Source organism: Triticum aestivum, chromosome 7A, assembly GCF_018294505.1.
Source record: "Triticum aestivum cultivar Chinese Spring chromosome 7A, IWGSC CS RefSeq v2.1, whole genome shotgun sequence".
NCBI lineage: Eukaryota > Viridiplantae > Streptophyta > Magnoliopsida > Poales > Poaceae > Triticum > Triticum aestivum.
In genome coordinates this window covers 518,915,723-518,932,462 of record NC_057812.1, presented here as the reverse complement: position 1 = coordinate 518,932,462, position 16,740 = coordinate 518,915,723, and the positions used below count along the sequence as shown (strand labels likewise).

General features: G+C 47.4%; 1 protein-coding gene across 2 annotated transcripts; it reads left to right on the top strand.

The window, feature by feature from the left end:
* Positions 1-6,045: 6,045 nt before the first annotated feature.
* LOC123147939 (uncharacterized) lies at positions 6,046-12,496 on the top strand. 2 transcript variants are annotated; one of them, XM_044567270.1, is made up of 5 exons: positions 6,046-6,568; positions 7,830-9,786; positions 9,969-10,029; positions 10,109-10,332; positions 10,754-11,151. In XM_044567270.1, the coding sequence occupies exons 1-5, from the start codon at positions 6,427-6,429 to the stop codon at positions 10,782-10,784; spliced, it is 2,415 nt and encodes an 804-aa protein (XP_044423205.1). In that variant the 5' UTR covers positions 6,046-6,426; the 3' UTR covers positions 10,785-11,151. The 2 variants fall into 2 exon arrangements, with proteins under 2 accessions (XP_044423205.1, XP_044423204.1); XM_044567269.1 differs by lacking the exon at positions 10,754-11,151 and adding an exon at positions 12,110-12,496 and having other exon boundaries at positions 6,049-6,568.
* Positions 12,497-16,740: the final 4,244 nt, after the last annotated feature.

Below are 16,740 nucleotides of genomic sequence, written 5' to 3'. Positions count from 1 at the left end.
GAACTTCTTGGGTAGCCATACTTTTGATTCTTGCAATGCTATGATAGATTTGTTTGGCTCACCACCTCTTTTGGTTAATGGAACTATGTTAACTTTGGAGCATGTAATGCAAAAACTTGAAATTATTGAGAATAAAGTTGCTACCGTTGAGTTAATTGAAAATTTCGATAAAAAGATCCACAACCAAATTACCCAATATGGATCTAAAGTAGGAGTAACTTTGAAAAATATTAAGGAGAAGGAACCTATAGTTAATGAAAGAATAAATCATGATTCCACTAGAATCGATAGACTTGAGGGTATCATTACCAACTTGGGAACCACTTTTTCTTCCGTAAAGAATACTCCAAGTCCTCCTACTAAATTGCTAAGCTTATGTATGTTCCTAAAAATAAAGGTGAATCCTCTAGCAAAGAAACTACGGATCTTAAATCTATAAGTGTTCATCCTAATCTTTTTGCTATTATTAAGGAACAATTTGCTGCTAATGATTTTTTCGATCTTGTGCCTAAAAGTTTGATAATCAATAAAAATAAAGAAATTCCTAAGGACGGTAGATGCCTCATTGAATAATTACCTACCAATGATGGAAATACCTAGATCTATCCTTGCTTGTTATGCCTAGCTAGGGGCGTTAAACGATAGCGCTTGTTGGGAGGCAACCCAATTTTATTTTTATTCCTTGATTTTTGCTCATGTTTAGTAATAAATAATTTATCTAGCCTCTGTTTTGGTTGTGTTTTTTGTGTTTAATTAGTGTTTGTGACAAGTAGAACCGTTGGGACGACTAGGGGAAAGTCTTGTTAATCTTGCTGTAAAAAACATAAACTTTAGCGCTCATGAGACTGCTACCATTTTTATTTGGAAAGTGCTATTTAGTTAATTATTTTTGAAGATGATTAATATATAAATTCCTCACGTCTAGCAATTTATTTTAGAATTTTTGGGGTTCCAAATCTTGCGCTAGCTACAGATTACTACAGATTGTTCTTTTTTTGACAGATTCTGTTTTCGTGTGTTGTTTGCTTATTTTGATGAATCTATGGCTAGTAAAATAGTTTATAAACCATAGAGAAGTTGGAATACAGTAGGTTTAACACCAATATAAATAAAGAATGAGTTCATTACAGTACCTTGAAGTGGTCTTTTGTTTTCTTTCGCTAAGGGAGCTCACAAGATTTTCTACTTTGAGTTTTGTGTTGTGAAGTTTTTAAGTTTTGGGTAAAAATTTGATGGATTATGGAACAAGGAGTGGCAAGAGCCTAAGCTTGGTGATGCCCATGGCACCCCCAAGATAATCTAAGGACACCTAAAATCCAAAATTTGGGGATGCCCCGGAAGGCATCCCCTCTTTCATCTACTTCTATCGGTAACTTTACTTGGAGCTATATTTTTATTCACCACATGATATGTGTTTGCTTGGAGCATCTTGTATGATTTGAGTCTTTATTTTTTAGTTTTCCACAATCATCCTTGTTGTACACACCTTTTGAGAGAGACACACATGATTCGGAAATTGTTAGAATACTCTATGTGATTCACTTATATCTTTTGAGTTATAAAGTTTTGCTCTAGTGCTTCACTTATACCTTTTAGAGCACGGTGGTGGATTTGTTTTATAGAAACTATTGATCTCTCATGCTTCACTTAGATTATTTTGAGAGTCTTAAATAGCATGGTAATTTGCTTAAATAATCCTATATGCTAGGTATACAAGATTAATAATAAAATTCTCTTATGAGTGTGTTGAATACTATGAGAAGTTTGATACTTGATAATTGTTTTGAGATATGGAGATGATGATATTAGAGTCATGCTAGTTGAGTAGTTGTGAATTTGAGAAATACTTGTGTTAAAGTTTGTGATTCCTGTAGCATGCACGTATGGTGAACTGTTATGTGATGAAGTCGGAGCATGATTTATTTATTGATTGTCTTCCTTATGAGTGGCGGTCAGAGATGAGCGATGGTCTTTACCTACCAATCTATCCCCCTAGGAGCATGCGTATAATACTTTGCTTTGATAACCTGTAGATTTTTTTAATAAGTATATGAGTTCTTTATGACTAATGTTGAGTCCATGGATCATACACACTCTCACCCTTCCACCATTGCTAGCCTCTCTAATACCGCGCACCTTTCGCCGGTATCATACACCCACCATATACCTTCCTCAAAACAGCCACCATACCTACCTATTATGGCATTTCCATAGTCATTCCGAGATATATTGCCATGCAACTTTCCACCGTTCCGGTTATTATGACACGCTCCATCATTGTCATATTGCTTTGCATGATCATGTTGTCGACATTGTATTTGTGGCAAAGCCACCATTCATAATTCTTTTATACATGTCACTCATGAGTCATTGCATATCCCGGTACACCGCCGGAGGCATTCATATAGAGTCATATCTTGTTCTAAGTATCGAGTTATAATTCTTGAGTTGTAAGAAAATAAAAGTGTGATGATCATCATTATTAGAGCATTGTCCCAGTGAGGAAAGGATGATGGAGACTATGATTCCCCCACAAGTCGGAACGAGACTCTGGACGAAGAAAAAGAGGCCATAAAAAAGGAGAAGGCCCAAATAAAAAAATGAGAGAAAAAGAGAGAAGGGACAATGCTACTATCCTTTTACCACACATGTGCTTCAAAGTAGCACCATGATCTTCATGATAGAGAGTCTCCTATGTTATCACTTTCATATATTAGTGGGAATTTTTCATTATAGAACTTGGCTTGTATATTCCAATGATGGGCTTCCTCAAAATGCCCTAAGTCTTCGTGAGCAAGCAAGTTGGATGCACACCCACTTAGTTTTTTTTGAGCTTTCATATGCTTATAGCTCTAGTACATCCGTTGCATGGCAATCCCTACTCACTCACATTGATATCTATTGATGGGCATCTCCATAGCCCATTGATACGCCTAGTTGATGTGAGGTTATCTTCTCCCTTTTTGTCTTCTCCACAACCATCATTCTATTCCACCTATAGTGCTATGTCCATGGCTCACGCTCATGTATTGCGTGAAGATTGAAAAAGTTTGAGAACATCAAAAGTACGAAACAATTGCTTGGCTTGTCATCGGAGTTGTGCATGATTTAAATACTTTGTGTGGTGAAGATAGAGCATAGCCAGACTATATGATTTTGTAGGGATAACTTTCTTTGGCCATGTTATTTTGAAAAGACATAATTGCTTAGTTAGTATGCTTGAAGTATTATTATTTTTATGTCAATGTTGAACTTTTGTCTTGAATCTTTGAGATCTGAATATTCATACCAAAATTAAGAAGAATAAATTAAAAATATGCCAAATAGCATTCCACATCAAAAATTCTATTTTTATCATTTACCTACTCAAGGACGAGCATGAATTAAGCTTGGGGATGCTTGATACGTCTCCAACGTATCTATAATTTTTGATTGTTCCATGCTATATTATCTACTGTTTTTGGACATTATTGGGGCTTTATTATCCAATTTTATATTATTTTTGAGACTAACCTACTAACTGGAGGCCCAACCCAGAATTGCTGTTTTTTTGCCTATTTTAGGTTTTCGAATAAAAGGAATATCAAACGGAGTCCAAACGGAATAAAACCTTTGGGAACGTGATTTTCTTATCAAAAATGATCCAGGAGACTTGGACCCTACGTCAAGCAACCAACAGGGAGGCCACGAGGTAGGGGGCACGCCTACCCCCCCCCCCCCCCCCCAGGCGCGCCCTCCACCCTCGTGGGCCCCCTGTTGCTCCACCGATGTACTTTTTCCTCCTATATATACATACGTACCCCAAACGACCAGATACAGAGCCAAAACCCTAATTCCACCGCCGTAACTTTCTGTATCCACGAGATCCCATCTTGAGGCCTGTTCCGGAGCTCAGCCGGAGGGTGCATCGATCACGGAGGGCTTCGACATCAACACCATAGCCTCTCCGATGAAGTGTGAGTAGTTTACCTCAGACCTACGGGTCCATAGTTATTAGCTAGCTGGCTTCTTTCTTTTTGGATCTCAATACAAAGTTCTCCCCCTCTCTTGTGGAGATCTATTCGATGTAATCTTCTTTTGCGGTGTGTTTGTTGAGACCGATGAATTGTGGGTTTATGATCAAGTTTATCTATGAATAATATTTGAATCTTCTCTGAATTCTTTTATGTATGATCGGTTATCTTTTTAAGTCTCTTCGAATTATCAGTTTGGTTTGGCCTATTAGATTGATTTTTCTTGCAATGGGAGAAGTGCTTAACTTTTGGCTCAATCTTGCGGCGTCCTTTCCCAGTGACAGTAGGGGCAGCAAGGCACGTATTGTATTGTTGCCATCGAGGATAACAAGATGAGGTTTTCATCATATTGCACGAGTTTATCCCTCTACATCATGTCATCTTGCTTAAGGTGTTACTCTGTTCTTATGAACTTAATTCTCTAGATACATGCTGGATAGCGGTCGATGTGTTGAGTAATAGTAGTAGATGCAGGCAGGAGTCGGTTTACTTGTGTTGGACGTGATGCCTATATACATAATCATACCTAGATATTCTCATAACTATGCTTAATTCTGTCAATTGCTCAACAGTAATTTGTTCACCCACCGTAAAATACATATGCTCTTGAGAGAAGCCACTAGTGAAACCTATGGCCCCCGGGTCTATCTTCATCATATTAATCTTCCAACACTTAGTTATTTTCCTTTGCTTTTATTTTACTTTGCATCTTTATATATCATATATATCAAAAATATTATCTTATCATATATATCAGATCTCACTCTCGTAAGTGACCGTGTAGGGATTGACAACCCCTTATCACATTGGTTGCGAGGATTTATTTGTTTTGTGTAGGTGCGAGGGACTCGCGCGTAGCCTCCTACTGGATTGATACCTTAATTCTAAAAAACTGAGGAAAATACTTACGATACTTTGCTGCACCACTCTTTCCTCTTCAAGGAAAAACCAACACAAGTGCTCAAGAGGTAGCAGTGCAGATCGCGCAAAAAGTATCCTGTAAATCATGTGAAACAGAAGAGCTGCCTGTAGCGCGGGTTAATTAGACAAGACACGGGGTGTTTTTTTTGTAAAAGTGCAGGCAACGACCTATCCGGCCAGCTGGCTGCCACTTGTCGCATTGTGATAGGCTAGGGACTGAATCATCACATCTAATGCAAGTTAGGGTATGGTGGAGTAGCATTTTGTATGTTTGGGGCTAAATCATCACATTCTATGCAAGTTGGGATACTTGGAATGCTTTTACCTCCTGTTTTAGTGGTTTTGCTAGGTACGAGTAATGTTTTTTTTTTCAAGTCTTAATTGTCTTTAGACAAAAAGATCAACTATGTGAAAAAAAATGCAAGTTCCACTTTTTTTAAACAGATTAACACTTAAGAAATGCCAGTCAATGTAAACATCCAGTATATGATTTCTGTGCTTTACGGATCACGCAGGCGACCTGTTCACCTGCGTGGTTGCCACTCCACTCCATCAACCGGGTTGACATTGACGCGGCGGGACCTGTTCATCGTGCGCGGCCGCCACTTCCATCAACCCGATCGTACGTACTACGTGGACGCTGTCCCGAGCCGCCGAGACCCGAGAGGATCCCGAGACGCGACACCACCGAGCGAAAAGAACATCACATTGGCGGCATCGTCGCAAAAAGAAAAAAGAAAAAAGAAAATAAAACACAGGCGGAGGCGCCATCCATCCCGAATTCCCAGCGGACGGGGGGCATGCATATTTTCTTTTCATGGACGAAGTGTGATTGAGCGACTCATCTTTTTCCTCGGGAAAATGGTCAAAACGGGCGCACGCGCCGTCGATCTCGCTCGCTCCGTAGTGGCGTAAATTCCTGGGAGGGCCACCACCACCAGCAGGAGCAGCAGCACACCACTGTGCTCTGCGCCGCGTCGAGGAGCGCGAAAGGCGGCGGGCCCCAGCCCGGCCCAGCCAGCTGAGCCAGCGCAGCGAGAGCCGAAGCGCTGGAGTCAGGGACTCAGACGGAGGGAAAGGAAAGAGGGGAGAGGAGATGGCCGACTCGTGACGGGTCACGATTTAATTTGAGCAACCACCCGACCCCCCTCCGCCTCCCTCCCTCCCTCCCTCTCCGCTCTTCCTTCTCCCCACCACCTCTACCAGCCCGCCCTTCCTCCACCCTTCTCCGCCCCCCGGACCAGCCGGTCGCCTCTCCTGCTCCGTCCGCCGCCCGGCACGCGGCGGCCAGGGTCGCCGGAGGGGGTTCTGCGCTTCTCTCTGCTCTCGTTCGGTCTGTTTCTTTGTCTGTGCAACGGCACGAGCCAGCTGCTTCTTGGTGTCTGTCTGTCGGGGACTCTCGGTCTCGCCGTTAATGCGGCGGCGCCTGTGACCGGGACGCCGAAGAGGGAGGAGGAAGGAGCTGTTTCTTGGACGACGAGGGCTGTCAGGAATGGAAGGCGACGAGGCGGGGGCGGCGGCCGCGGCGGCGGCGAGGATAAGGGTGGTGCGCTGCCCCAAGTGCGACAAGTTCCTGCCGGAGCTGCCCGCCTACTCCGTCTACGTCTGCGGCGGCTGCGGCGCCACCCTCCAAGGTGCGCGCCTCCCCTCCTCCTTCCCCCCCTTCCTCACCCGGCTGCCCCGTCCATTTACTGCTTCGCGGCGCGGCCTTGGCTCGTCACGGGCCAAGAAACGACGGGAATGCCGGGTTTCCAGCCTGTTTTCTTCTTCCTCTGTTCGCTCGTCGTTTCTTCTCCTGATTGGCCTGCAAATTCCTCTTTCTTTTCCTCCACTGGGTTCAGACATGGCGGATTGGGGAATTGATTAATCACCACTGCTAGTATGCTCCAAGGAAATAATAATAACCGGTCAATCCATGCATTTTTGTTTGGCATTTTGCTGGTGGTGGTGACACTGACGCATGCTGCGACGAATAGTTTGATTCGTGAACCAGTCCTCACCTTCCGCGGCAAATTTGGGAAGGGCTTTTGCCTTTTTGTGTGGGGACACATGACACATCCGTCTTCCATTTTTTGTTGCCATCGCAGTAATTTTTACCCCTGTATATAGGGTTGGTTTTGAATTTTACCCCCCCCCCCCCCCCCCCCCCACCCTCCGAACAGGGAAGGCCCATTTTCATTTCGGGCTTTGGAATCTTATCTTAGCCTACCGTTTATGCTACTTTTTGGAATTTAGCCCTCAAATGCATGGGTTTATATATGTAATTTTCTGAAATTTCTGTACCGTCTTTCTTAGAAAGAATACTATAGTGATCTTGAAGTTTTGATTTGTAGGACCAGGTCTCATTTTTCTGGCTGTTTCTTGCAAGACAAAGCATAGAAAAAAAAATCTCGTGTAAAAATAGTAAAGCTGAAAGCTCTACTTATGACCACTTCTTGCCGAAAAATGCCTGTTGCCAGTGTATGAAGCTTTGGGTTTTTACTAGGTTGTAATTTGTAGTATCATATTAGGGTTAAGGGGAAAAGATATGCTGAGTTTGACCTTGTGCATGTATTAAATTACTTGACGATGTCAATAGTTATAATTTTATAACCAGCGTATGCTCTGTCTGTTCGCTATTAGTTTAGGATCTACTTGCGTTTTAGTCTTCGGTTGTGCTGTGCTGGGTTGCTTCTGGGGCCAATAGGAGGCCAAGGCGACGTCGTTGGTGTTGAGTCTAGGAGATGTAGTTGTGTTTTGCACATCCTTCTGAGATCTTTGTTAATACTAGCATGATTGCCTATCATAGTATGACTTGGTACTTTTTTATTAATGATATGCCCAGTTAATCTCTACCATTGAGTGGTACTTGTATGAATCTGGAAATGACACCACTACTCACCTGAAATTTTGCAGCAAAGAGGAAAAACTCTGCTCAAGCTTTGGATACCTCTGATAATGGAAATATGAAATACTTGGAAGTACTGGAGACTGTGCCAGAGACATCTGAAGCAATGGCTGGAGCTAGCATTGATCATAAATCAGTACCCAATAGAATGCCACCTTTGCACAGTAGATCAGTTTACAGCCGTGATAATAGTCGGATTACAAGAGAGACAAGCGCCTCAAGTGTCAAAGCTAACATAAGAGATGATGTCAGGGAGGCCAAGTACATGCGCTTTCGTAATGTGGAAAATGGAGAGACTGCACATCCGGTAAGAGCAAGAGGTGTATCTGACATAAGCCCGAGGTCGCAAATCGACAGTGTTCCACCCAATGCAGTCCGAGGAGAAGGCCCTGTTGACCACCAGTTGAAGTCTAGGAACACATATTCCAACAGGGAGCGTGTCAATGATACAGACATGGACGGTCCAAGCAGAGTCAGGGATCTTGAGAAAGATCGGGCCGAGCTGTTGAGGATGCTTGATGAGTTGAGAGACCAGGTTCAGCAGTCGTGTGAGGTAAATGGGCCGGATACAAGTGCTACAGTCAATAGAGCAGCAGATGCCTCAAGTTCATACAATATTCATGAACGGGCAAGTCAATTTAGGCATGATCCATCTCAATTGCATCGGAAAGGTCCTCATCACTCTTCATCCATGAATATGAGGAATCCTAGCGTTCCACATGTTTATGGTCCATTGCCTACACAGCAGAGCCTTCATGGATATGTGGAACCAATTGCACATGCAAGAACCTCTAGCTATCCTGCTGGCCCTTACCCATGGAGAAATTTCGATAACTATTTCTTTGGACAGCATGATCCTGATCCTCTCCTCTCTTGCCACCACGAAGGTTTCTACCACCAGGCTGCTTGTTCTTGCTCACATTGCTACCACCGGGAGTTCTTGCCTGTACAGGGAACTCCCCTGGGTTTCAGTGACCAGAGGGCACCGTATCTTGTGAACAGTTACGGGGCCTATCCTGTGGATGGTCCCTTGCTTGGTCAGCAAAGGTACAATTCAAGAGGTGCTAATCCTTCCTTGCAGCAGCATAACCTGAGGGCCAACGTAAGCAAGAAGCCTGCACAAACTTGCGAGCCAATTGCTGGTGGTGCTCCTTTCACCATATGCTACAACTGCTATGAAGTACTGCAGCTACCGAACAAACGCTCCTTGTTGGGGAAGGAGTATAAATTGCGGTGTGGATCATGCTCACACACAATTGTAATCAAGCTTGATGGAACCAGGCTTGATGTATCAGAACTTGCACCGAGTGCACATTTATCTCCTGCACCGCAAAATGGCATTGGTGATAACATGGCAGATAACTTGCGTGCTACTGCTGATGATAGATTGCTTCCAACATATGCTTTTTCTGTAGCAAGCCATCAATCTCAGGAAAAGGACAAACACTCAAATTCAAGCGAAACAGGCAGCAAACATACCCCTCTGGGGACTAATTCTGAGGATAGTCCTCAATCCAGGGATCTTCCTGCTGAAGACAATGTGATGTCCCGCACACCGAGTTTACCACGCCGTGATCATTGTGGATTCTCACCATCTGAAGGTTCTGGAATAGGAAGCAGAAGTACCCGTTCTGAACATGAAAAGGTTGTACTGTTAACTGAAACTTGCAAACAGAACTCAATCAAAGATGTATGTGTAGCAAATGAGATGCACTCGTCAGACAATGAGTTTGATGATCCTGATTACACAGAAGATGTATTAAATGTACCACAAGATTCTGGCCACACTAGGACAACAAAGGTGGGTGATTCATTTTTCACCAATCTTATAAAAAAGAGCTTCAAAATGAACAATGGAACACGCAATGGAAGAGCAAGGGTTTTTGTAAATGGTTTCCCTATCCCAGACCGTGCAGTCAGGAAGGCTGAGAAGTTAGCTGGACCAATATATCCTGGTGATTACTGGTAAATTCTTCAAGGCATATTCTGTTTTTGGTTTTACTTCATGGATTTTACATTTCAGGCATTTAAGCTTCACTAACCTAGAAAATAAACACTTCAGTTAATTTGTATAAATACATCCTATGTACGTCAGAAGTCATCCTTATATGAACTACTCAAATGTTGTCTAATATTCTCTTTCTTAGGTATGACTACCGTGCTGGGTTCTGGGGTGTTGTCGGTCAGCCCTGCCTTGGCATGATACCTGTAAGAGCTTGTGGATTTTGCACAATTCAGTATTCTGCATAGTGTTGATTAAATTTCTAAGCAAATTTTTTGATTGCAGCCTTATATTCCAGAGTTTAATTACCCTATGCCCAAGAATTGTGGTGGTGGAAACACTGGCATTTATATCAACGGAAGAGAACTCCACCAGAAGGATTTGGATTTACTTGTATCTCGAGGACTCTCTGATTCCCCTGAAAGATCTTATATAGTTGAAAATTCTGGGAAAGTTACAGATGAAGCATCTGGCGAAGAGCTATATGGCCTTGGCAAGCTTGCACCAACGTAAGTATCTTGTTAATCATCTTAAATTCTATGAATGCAAAGTACTTGAGATTATTTTGCTTAGTGGCTCAAGTTCCTCTCTTATTTTTCTATTTTTGGCAAAGAAATCCCCTGTTTGAAAATTTGAATAAGTTTTCCCTACAAGTGCAGTTAGTGCAATACTCCTAGGATGTGTTTGGTTGCCTGGCTATCCCTCCCTGGATAGGGATAGCCATTTTTTTTCAGGATATCAGGTGTTTGCTTCGTGGACAAGGAGGGATACGGGCAGCCAGATTCGTGGAATATTCTTGAAAATCTCGGCTCCGCGTGTCCGTGAAAAAGTGGCGGATGTAGCCATCCCTCCGTCCGAATCGTTTTCTTCGCCCCCCTCCCCGGTCAAAAGACACCGACCCCTCATATCCTTTCACCCTTCCCTTTCCAGATCTCTCTTCCGTGGGCGGCGGCGGCTGTAGATCAAAGCAGCAATGGAGCAACGACGTGGTAGAGGACGGATCAAGGTCGTCCACTGATCTACTCGTGCCCTCCTTCTCCTTGGCAAAGCGGCGCGTGCCGGCCAGAGGAGGTAGCGCCGGCGGAGCTGCCTGGCAGATCAAGGCGCCGGCGCGGCCGGCGGGCATAGCGCGAGCGGGCGCGACTGGTGGAGTAGAGCTCGCAGGAGTGGCTGCCGCAGCAGAGTGCCCTTGCGTGTTGGCAGAGTGTGGCATGCATGCGTGGTGAGCAAGGGCAAGTGAGGTGTACGTGCGTGGTTTTCCAATCTCAGATTTTTCTTGTTAGTTTTCTGCGACAGGAGCTTCAAGAAAAAAGGGACTACACGAGCGAGATGCATAACACTTTCCTCTCCTTGATTTCCTTCAGTGGATATCCTCAACCTTTCATCCTCCGAACCAAACATAACATGAGTTAAATTTACTTGCCCAACCAAACAGAAAAAAGTGATATCCCTAGCCAACTGGTTAGGGATACCCATATCCATTTAGCTGGTCCCTTGAACCAAACACATCCCTATAATCTTGCTGCGACACCTCTTCCTGTACTAACATAACTCTAACCGAGGATTATTTGTTTTTGGTGAATAAAATATAGGGTCATATGAAATCTATTGCTAAGCAATCATATATTATGAGTTCCTAAGCATATAGCAAATACGTATGTGCGTAGTGCACCCGCCGTGCTTAGTATTGTTTGCCGTAAGACGGATAGATGTAGAGCATCGTGAGCTGCTGAAGTCATGCTAGAATTGCAAGTAATAATATTTGCTGATGTATATTTTAGCTTGTTAATATAGTGCTCAATGCTAAACTCGTAGCAGTGTTTAGAAATGCGACATCATTGGTCTCAGATCTATGAAGTGCCAGTTGTGGTCAGCAGAGCCTGATCGTTACAGGTGCCTTGAGGCAGACCCAAAGCCATGCACAAACATAGCTTTCAGACAGCCTGTTCTCAAGAGCTACATTGATTTACTATCCATGTGACTGAAAACTTGAATAGTGTTAGTTATGAAGTTATGATTGCTCGGATCACCATCGGTTGATCTAGACTGGGTAGTATATTGAAATGTGGATTGCTCTTGGGAAGAGATGATTTTCAAGAAATTCCTGAACTAGCATGTGCCGTGATCAATGCGCGAATAACTCCATATTCGGGAACAGTTAGGGTGTTTGTTCAGTTGGTGTGGCTTCTCTGCCTTGGACCACACCTGCATCTTTCGGCAAATAGTCTTATGCCAGCTGTAGTGTATATCACCCTTCTAACATTTCCTTTCCTTGTATAATTACAGCGTCGAGAAATTGAGGCGCGGATTTGGTATGCGAGTCCCCAAAGTTATCGTGACAGGCCAGCACGCTACGATCATCACCCACGGATAAGATCGGGGATAAACCAGTGGCGTAGCTGCATCCGAGAACATGGAGATTTGAAGATCAATGGCGGTCGTTCTGATTTCCAGAAATTGTTTTCAGCTCCATCCTATGTGGCCTCCTGGCTAGTTCTTGTGCTTGTTGGATTGTTTATCCGAGGCCTCCTATAGAGGCGTGCTTGTAAGTTTCTTCCTAGCTAGACGTTTTGAGTGAAAAGTTGGTCGATTATGTTTGTTTGTTTGGTTGTTACGTTTTCTTGATCTTGATACACCAACCAACCTACCTCAAGATTTACCTTTCGAGTCCGAGTCGGCTGCATCAACCTTGTGGAAATGTGGAACTAAAACCAGGACAAGTATTTTGGAACTGAGGGTGTGGCATTTGTTTTACAGGAGTAGTGCTATCCTTGATATGTATGCCTATCAAGAGACTAGGATCGTGCACATGAGCAGAGGTCTTGGTAATTCGAGGCCTTCATGCAAAACAAAACACACCATCTGTTAGGAGCTAGGGTTCTCCCCGGTCTTGGCCGTAGGCAGTAGGGGAAGGAGGGGGCTGGGCGTGGCGATGAGCGGCCGCGCCGGCGGCTGGGCGCCGTCGCGGGAGAGGAGGATGGCGGCGGCAGCGCAAGAGGCAGGGGGCGGCTAGGGTTCCGGCTCCTCTGGGAGCCGGGCAATAGAGATAATCTTCTTATTGCTTCATTCCAAAAAGAGTCTTACAGCCTATATTTATAACCTAGATAACTTGCAGAAGAATTAACCTAAGATAACTTGCATAAGAATTAACCTAAGATAACTTGTGGGCTAAGATTGCCCGGTGGGCCTAGCTAAACCGGCCATAACACTTCTCCCCGCCTGCACAAACAGCTCGTCCTCGAGCTGTATGGTGGGGAAGTGCTTGCGGAACTCCTGGAGGCGATCAACCAGCGTCAAACACCTTCTCGACAGCTGGGGCGGCCAGGTCGGCGCCGACGGTGTCCTCCGGAATGTAGTCTGCAACCTCCAGGTAGAAGAGTCGCGGGCAGGCATGGTCGGGCGTGTAGGGCTCGTCGCAGTTGAAGTATAACCCTTGGCAACGACGCTTGAGCAGTTCGGCTGATGTGAGCCGGCGGAACTGCCGCGCCGCGGTCGCGACGAGGGGTGTCGCAGAAGCCTGCGCAGGCCGATCCTGCGCGGAATCCGGCCCGGGTAGCAACCCGGCGGTCCGGGACGGTGATTCCTGCTGGATGGCCACCGCGCGGCGCTCGAACGCGCGGGCGTAGTACATGGCCGTCTGAAGGTCTTGTGGCCCCTTCATCTCGACGTCCACGCGGATGTGGTCGAGAAGGCCGCCGACGAAGAGCTCCGCCCGCTGTAAGGCCGTTACACTAGGCGCATGGCATGCTAGTGCCTGGAAGCGGTCGGCGAAATCCTGCATCGTGGAGGTGAACGGTAGGCGGCCCAACTCGGCCAAGCGGCTCCCGCGTACCGGTGGTTCGAATCGAAGAAGACATAGCTCGCGGAAGCGATCCCACGGTGGCATGCCGCCCTCGTCCTACTCGAGGGCGTAGTACCATGTCTGGGCGGCCCCGCGGAGATGGTAGGAAGCCAGCCAAGTGCGCTCCGACGCGGGCGTGCGCTGTCCACAGAAGAACTGGTCACACTGGTTGAGCCAGTTAAGCAGATCGTCCGAACCGTTGTACGTGGCGAAGTCGATCTTTGCGAATCGGGGCGGCTGCTGGTGTGGCACGCCCTGGCCCACTGCCTCGGCGGTACGGAGGGCTGATGACGGAGCTCGGTCCAGGGTGCAAGGGCCGGCGTAGTCCCCTGTGGCTCCCGACGCCTTGGGCTGCAACTGGAACCCTCACGGCGGCTGGGCCTCCGTGGAAGCTGACGGCGGCCCGTGGAGCCAGCCAGGAAGTGGCGACGGTGACAAAGGGAAACGGACCTCCTGGATCGGAAGGCCGCTCGGCGAGGACCGGCCCAGGCTAGGGTTGGGCGGGGGCGGTGGTGGAACCTGCACCGTTGCCGCCGGGAGGGATGGCGCGATGAGGGACGGCGCGAGCGGCGGGGCCCAGGTCGGCCACTATGGTCCCTGGGTGGTGGCGGGCGGCGCGATTGGTGCCGCGAACGGCGTCGGCCATTGCGGCCAAGGCGGCGTCGAAGCCGCCGGTGGGGAAAGCGCCGGGTAGCCGCCGGTGGGGAAAGCGCCGGGTAGCCGCCGGTGGTGGCCGCCGGTACTGAGTACCATGGCAGCGCCTGCTGGCCCGCGAACGCGGCCGGATGAAGCGGTGGAGGCGGCCCGTACGGGCCCGCCAAGTAGAGGCGGATGCCCTGGACCGCGACGACCAGGTCGTTGAGCACGCCGGCCATGGCCTCCAGTGTGAACTGCGGCGGCGCTGGGGGAGGCGACGATGGTGGTTGCTGGAGGGGGGTTTGTGGTAGGCCCTGGCCCGGCGTGGTGCCGGGTGCGGGGGAGATTGGCGCCGGTAGGGAGGCCGTGGTGCCCGGCGACGCAGCGGCGGCGTTGGTGGAATTGGTGGCAGCGGCGGTGGGGGAGGCGTTGGGCAGCGGCGGCTGCGGTGTTGGCGGGTTTGGAGGCGGTGAAGACATGGTCGAAACCCGGGTACCTGATACCAAGGTGTTAGGAGCTAGGGTTCTGCCCGATCTTGGCCGTAGGTAGTAGGGGAAGGAGGGGGCTGGGCGTGGCGATGAGAGGCCGCGCCGACGGCTGGGCGCCGTCGCGGGAGAGGAGGATGGCGGCGGCAGCGCAAGAGGCAGGGGGCGGCTAGGGTTCCGGCTCCTCTAAGAGCCGGGCAATAGAGATAATCTTCTTATTGCTTCATTTCAAAAAAAATCTTACAGCCTATATTTATAACCTAGATAACTTGCAGAAGAATTAAGCTAAGATAACTTGCAGAAGAATTAAGCTAAGATAACTTGCAGAAGAATTAAGCTAAGATAACTTGCAGCCTAAGATTGCCCGGTGGGCCTAGCTAAACCGGCCATAACACCATCATGATTTATGAAACGTAGATGGCAGCATCACGGTGCCACTTTCAGAAAGGTTGGTGACCTACCTACACCTGGAGATATCCTAGGACCTGAACCATGAGGCCCATGCGCGGACCGCCCTCCCTGATGCAAACTGCAAAGCACGGAATTGGGTCCACCTGAGCTGGGCTGAGCTGAGCTCGCACACCTGTGCTCGCGCTATGATTTGTTTCTGTCAGCGGAGGGCGCAGCGGGCGGAGGGGATCGCCTCCGCCTCGGCCAGGCCATGGCAGCCAGTCCCGGAGCTGTAGCTGGCTGCTACGCCTGCCACGGCGGGCGTCACGCAGACGAAGCTATGGTCTGCTACGTCGCGTGGAACGAGGGCCATGCTACGTCGCGTCGACTTCACAAGCGCGCGCGCCCACGGCTGGCCATGGACGCGCGTGGGCGGCGACGAGCTCGCTCCACCTTGAGTTGATTGGTCTCGCTGTGGCCGGCGACCATCCCGGGCGGGCGGGCACGGGCGCCGCCGTGAGCCGCCGCCGGCGAACAGTGCGAGGATGCCCAACGCTCTGTCTGTTGTGTTCGATCAGCGTCGTCTCCGCTCCGAGCGGCGGCACACGCGTGATGATGGATGTGATGGATGGATGGGCCACCAGTTCCCCGACGTCACCTAGCAAAGTGCATGCAGGGCCGAGAGGGATCACCCAATCAAAAGACAGGGCCGCGTGGATGGCAAGCCTGCATGTGCGCCCATTTATCGGGTCCAGTGGGCAAACCACCTAAAAAGCAAAAAAGAACTTACGGTAAGATCGTGAAATCCTTGGTCTAAAAAAAGTTACCAATGTTTTACTTGGTTTTACATATGTGTGTTGTTTTATCAAAGTTTTGACCCAAGTATTTAGCGTGGATGACTGAGTAATTAGCGACTCTTAACGGCGGCGGGCGGCAACGTTCGCTCGATCTATAGATGCTAGGATCCGTAGAATATGTCTATCCCTTGGTGAGCTTGATTCGCTCATGATGAAGAGAAGAAACGGAGACTAGCACGTGGTAAACAAATCTAACTCAATCGGTCCAGGAGATATAATACATGCCGTTTAGCATATACTAACAGAACGAGGAAAAAGGATCGCAGCTGGATACTGTTATCTTGAGTAGACGGCAATGTCAACTGCGATCGCCCCGATCTTTTTTCTCTGCTCTGTCTAGAAAAAAGAGGCCAGGACCTCTTTTCCAGATACTCCAAAAAGCCATGGTTTCAGAGATACCGTGGTTTACAAAATTTTAGTTTTTGCTGAAACCAAATGCATCAAAGTATTCCAAATCATGTTTTTTTTCAACAACCGTGGAATTCCCAGAAAACTTAAAAAAAACTTTGCTTCCAAAAGCAGCCTGAAATCCTTGGTCATATCACACGCACTTTCTCTTAAGAAAACACACACACACGCGCGCACACACACACACGCGCACACACACAAAACCTCCCAATCTGCATGGAAAAGGAACTCCGGACCTTTGCATTGCAGTACAATGTCAACAGAAACGAGAGAAGCCAAGGACAACAACCACATGGCAGC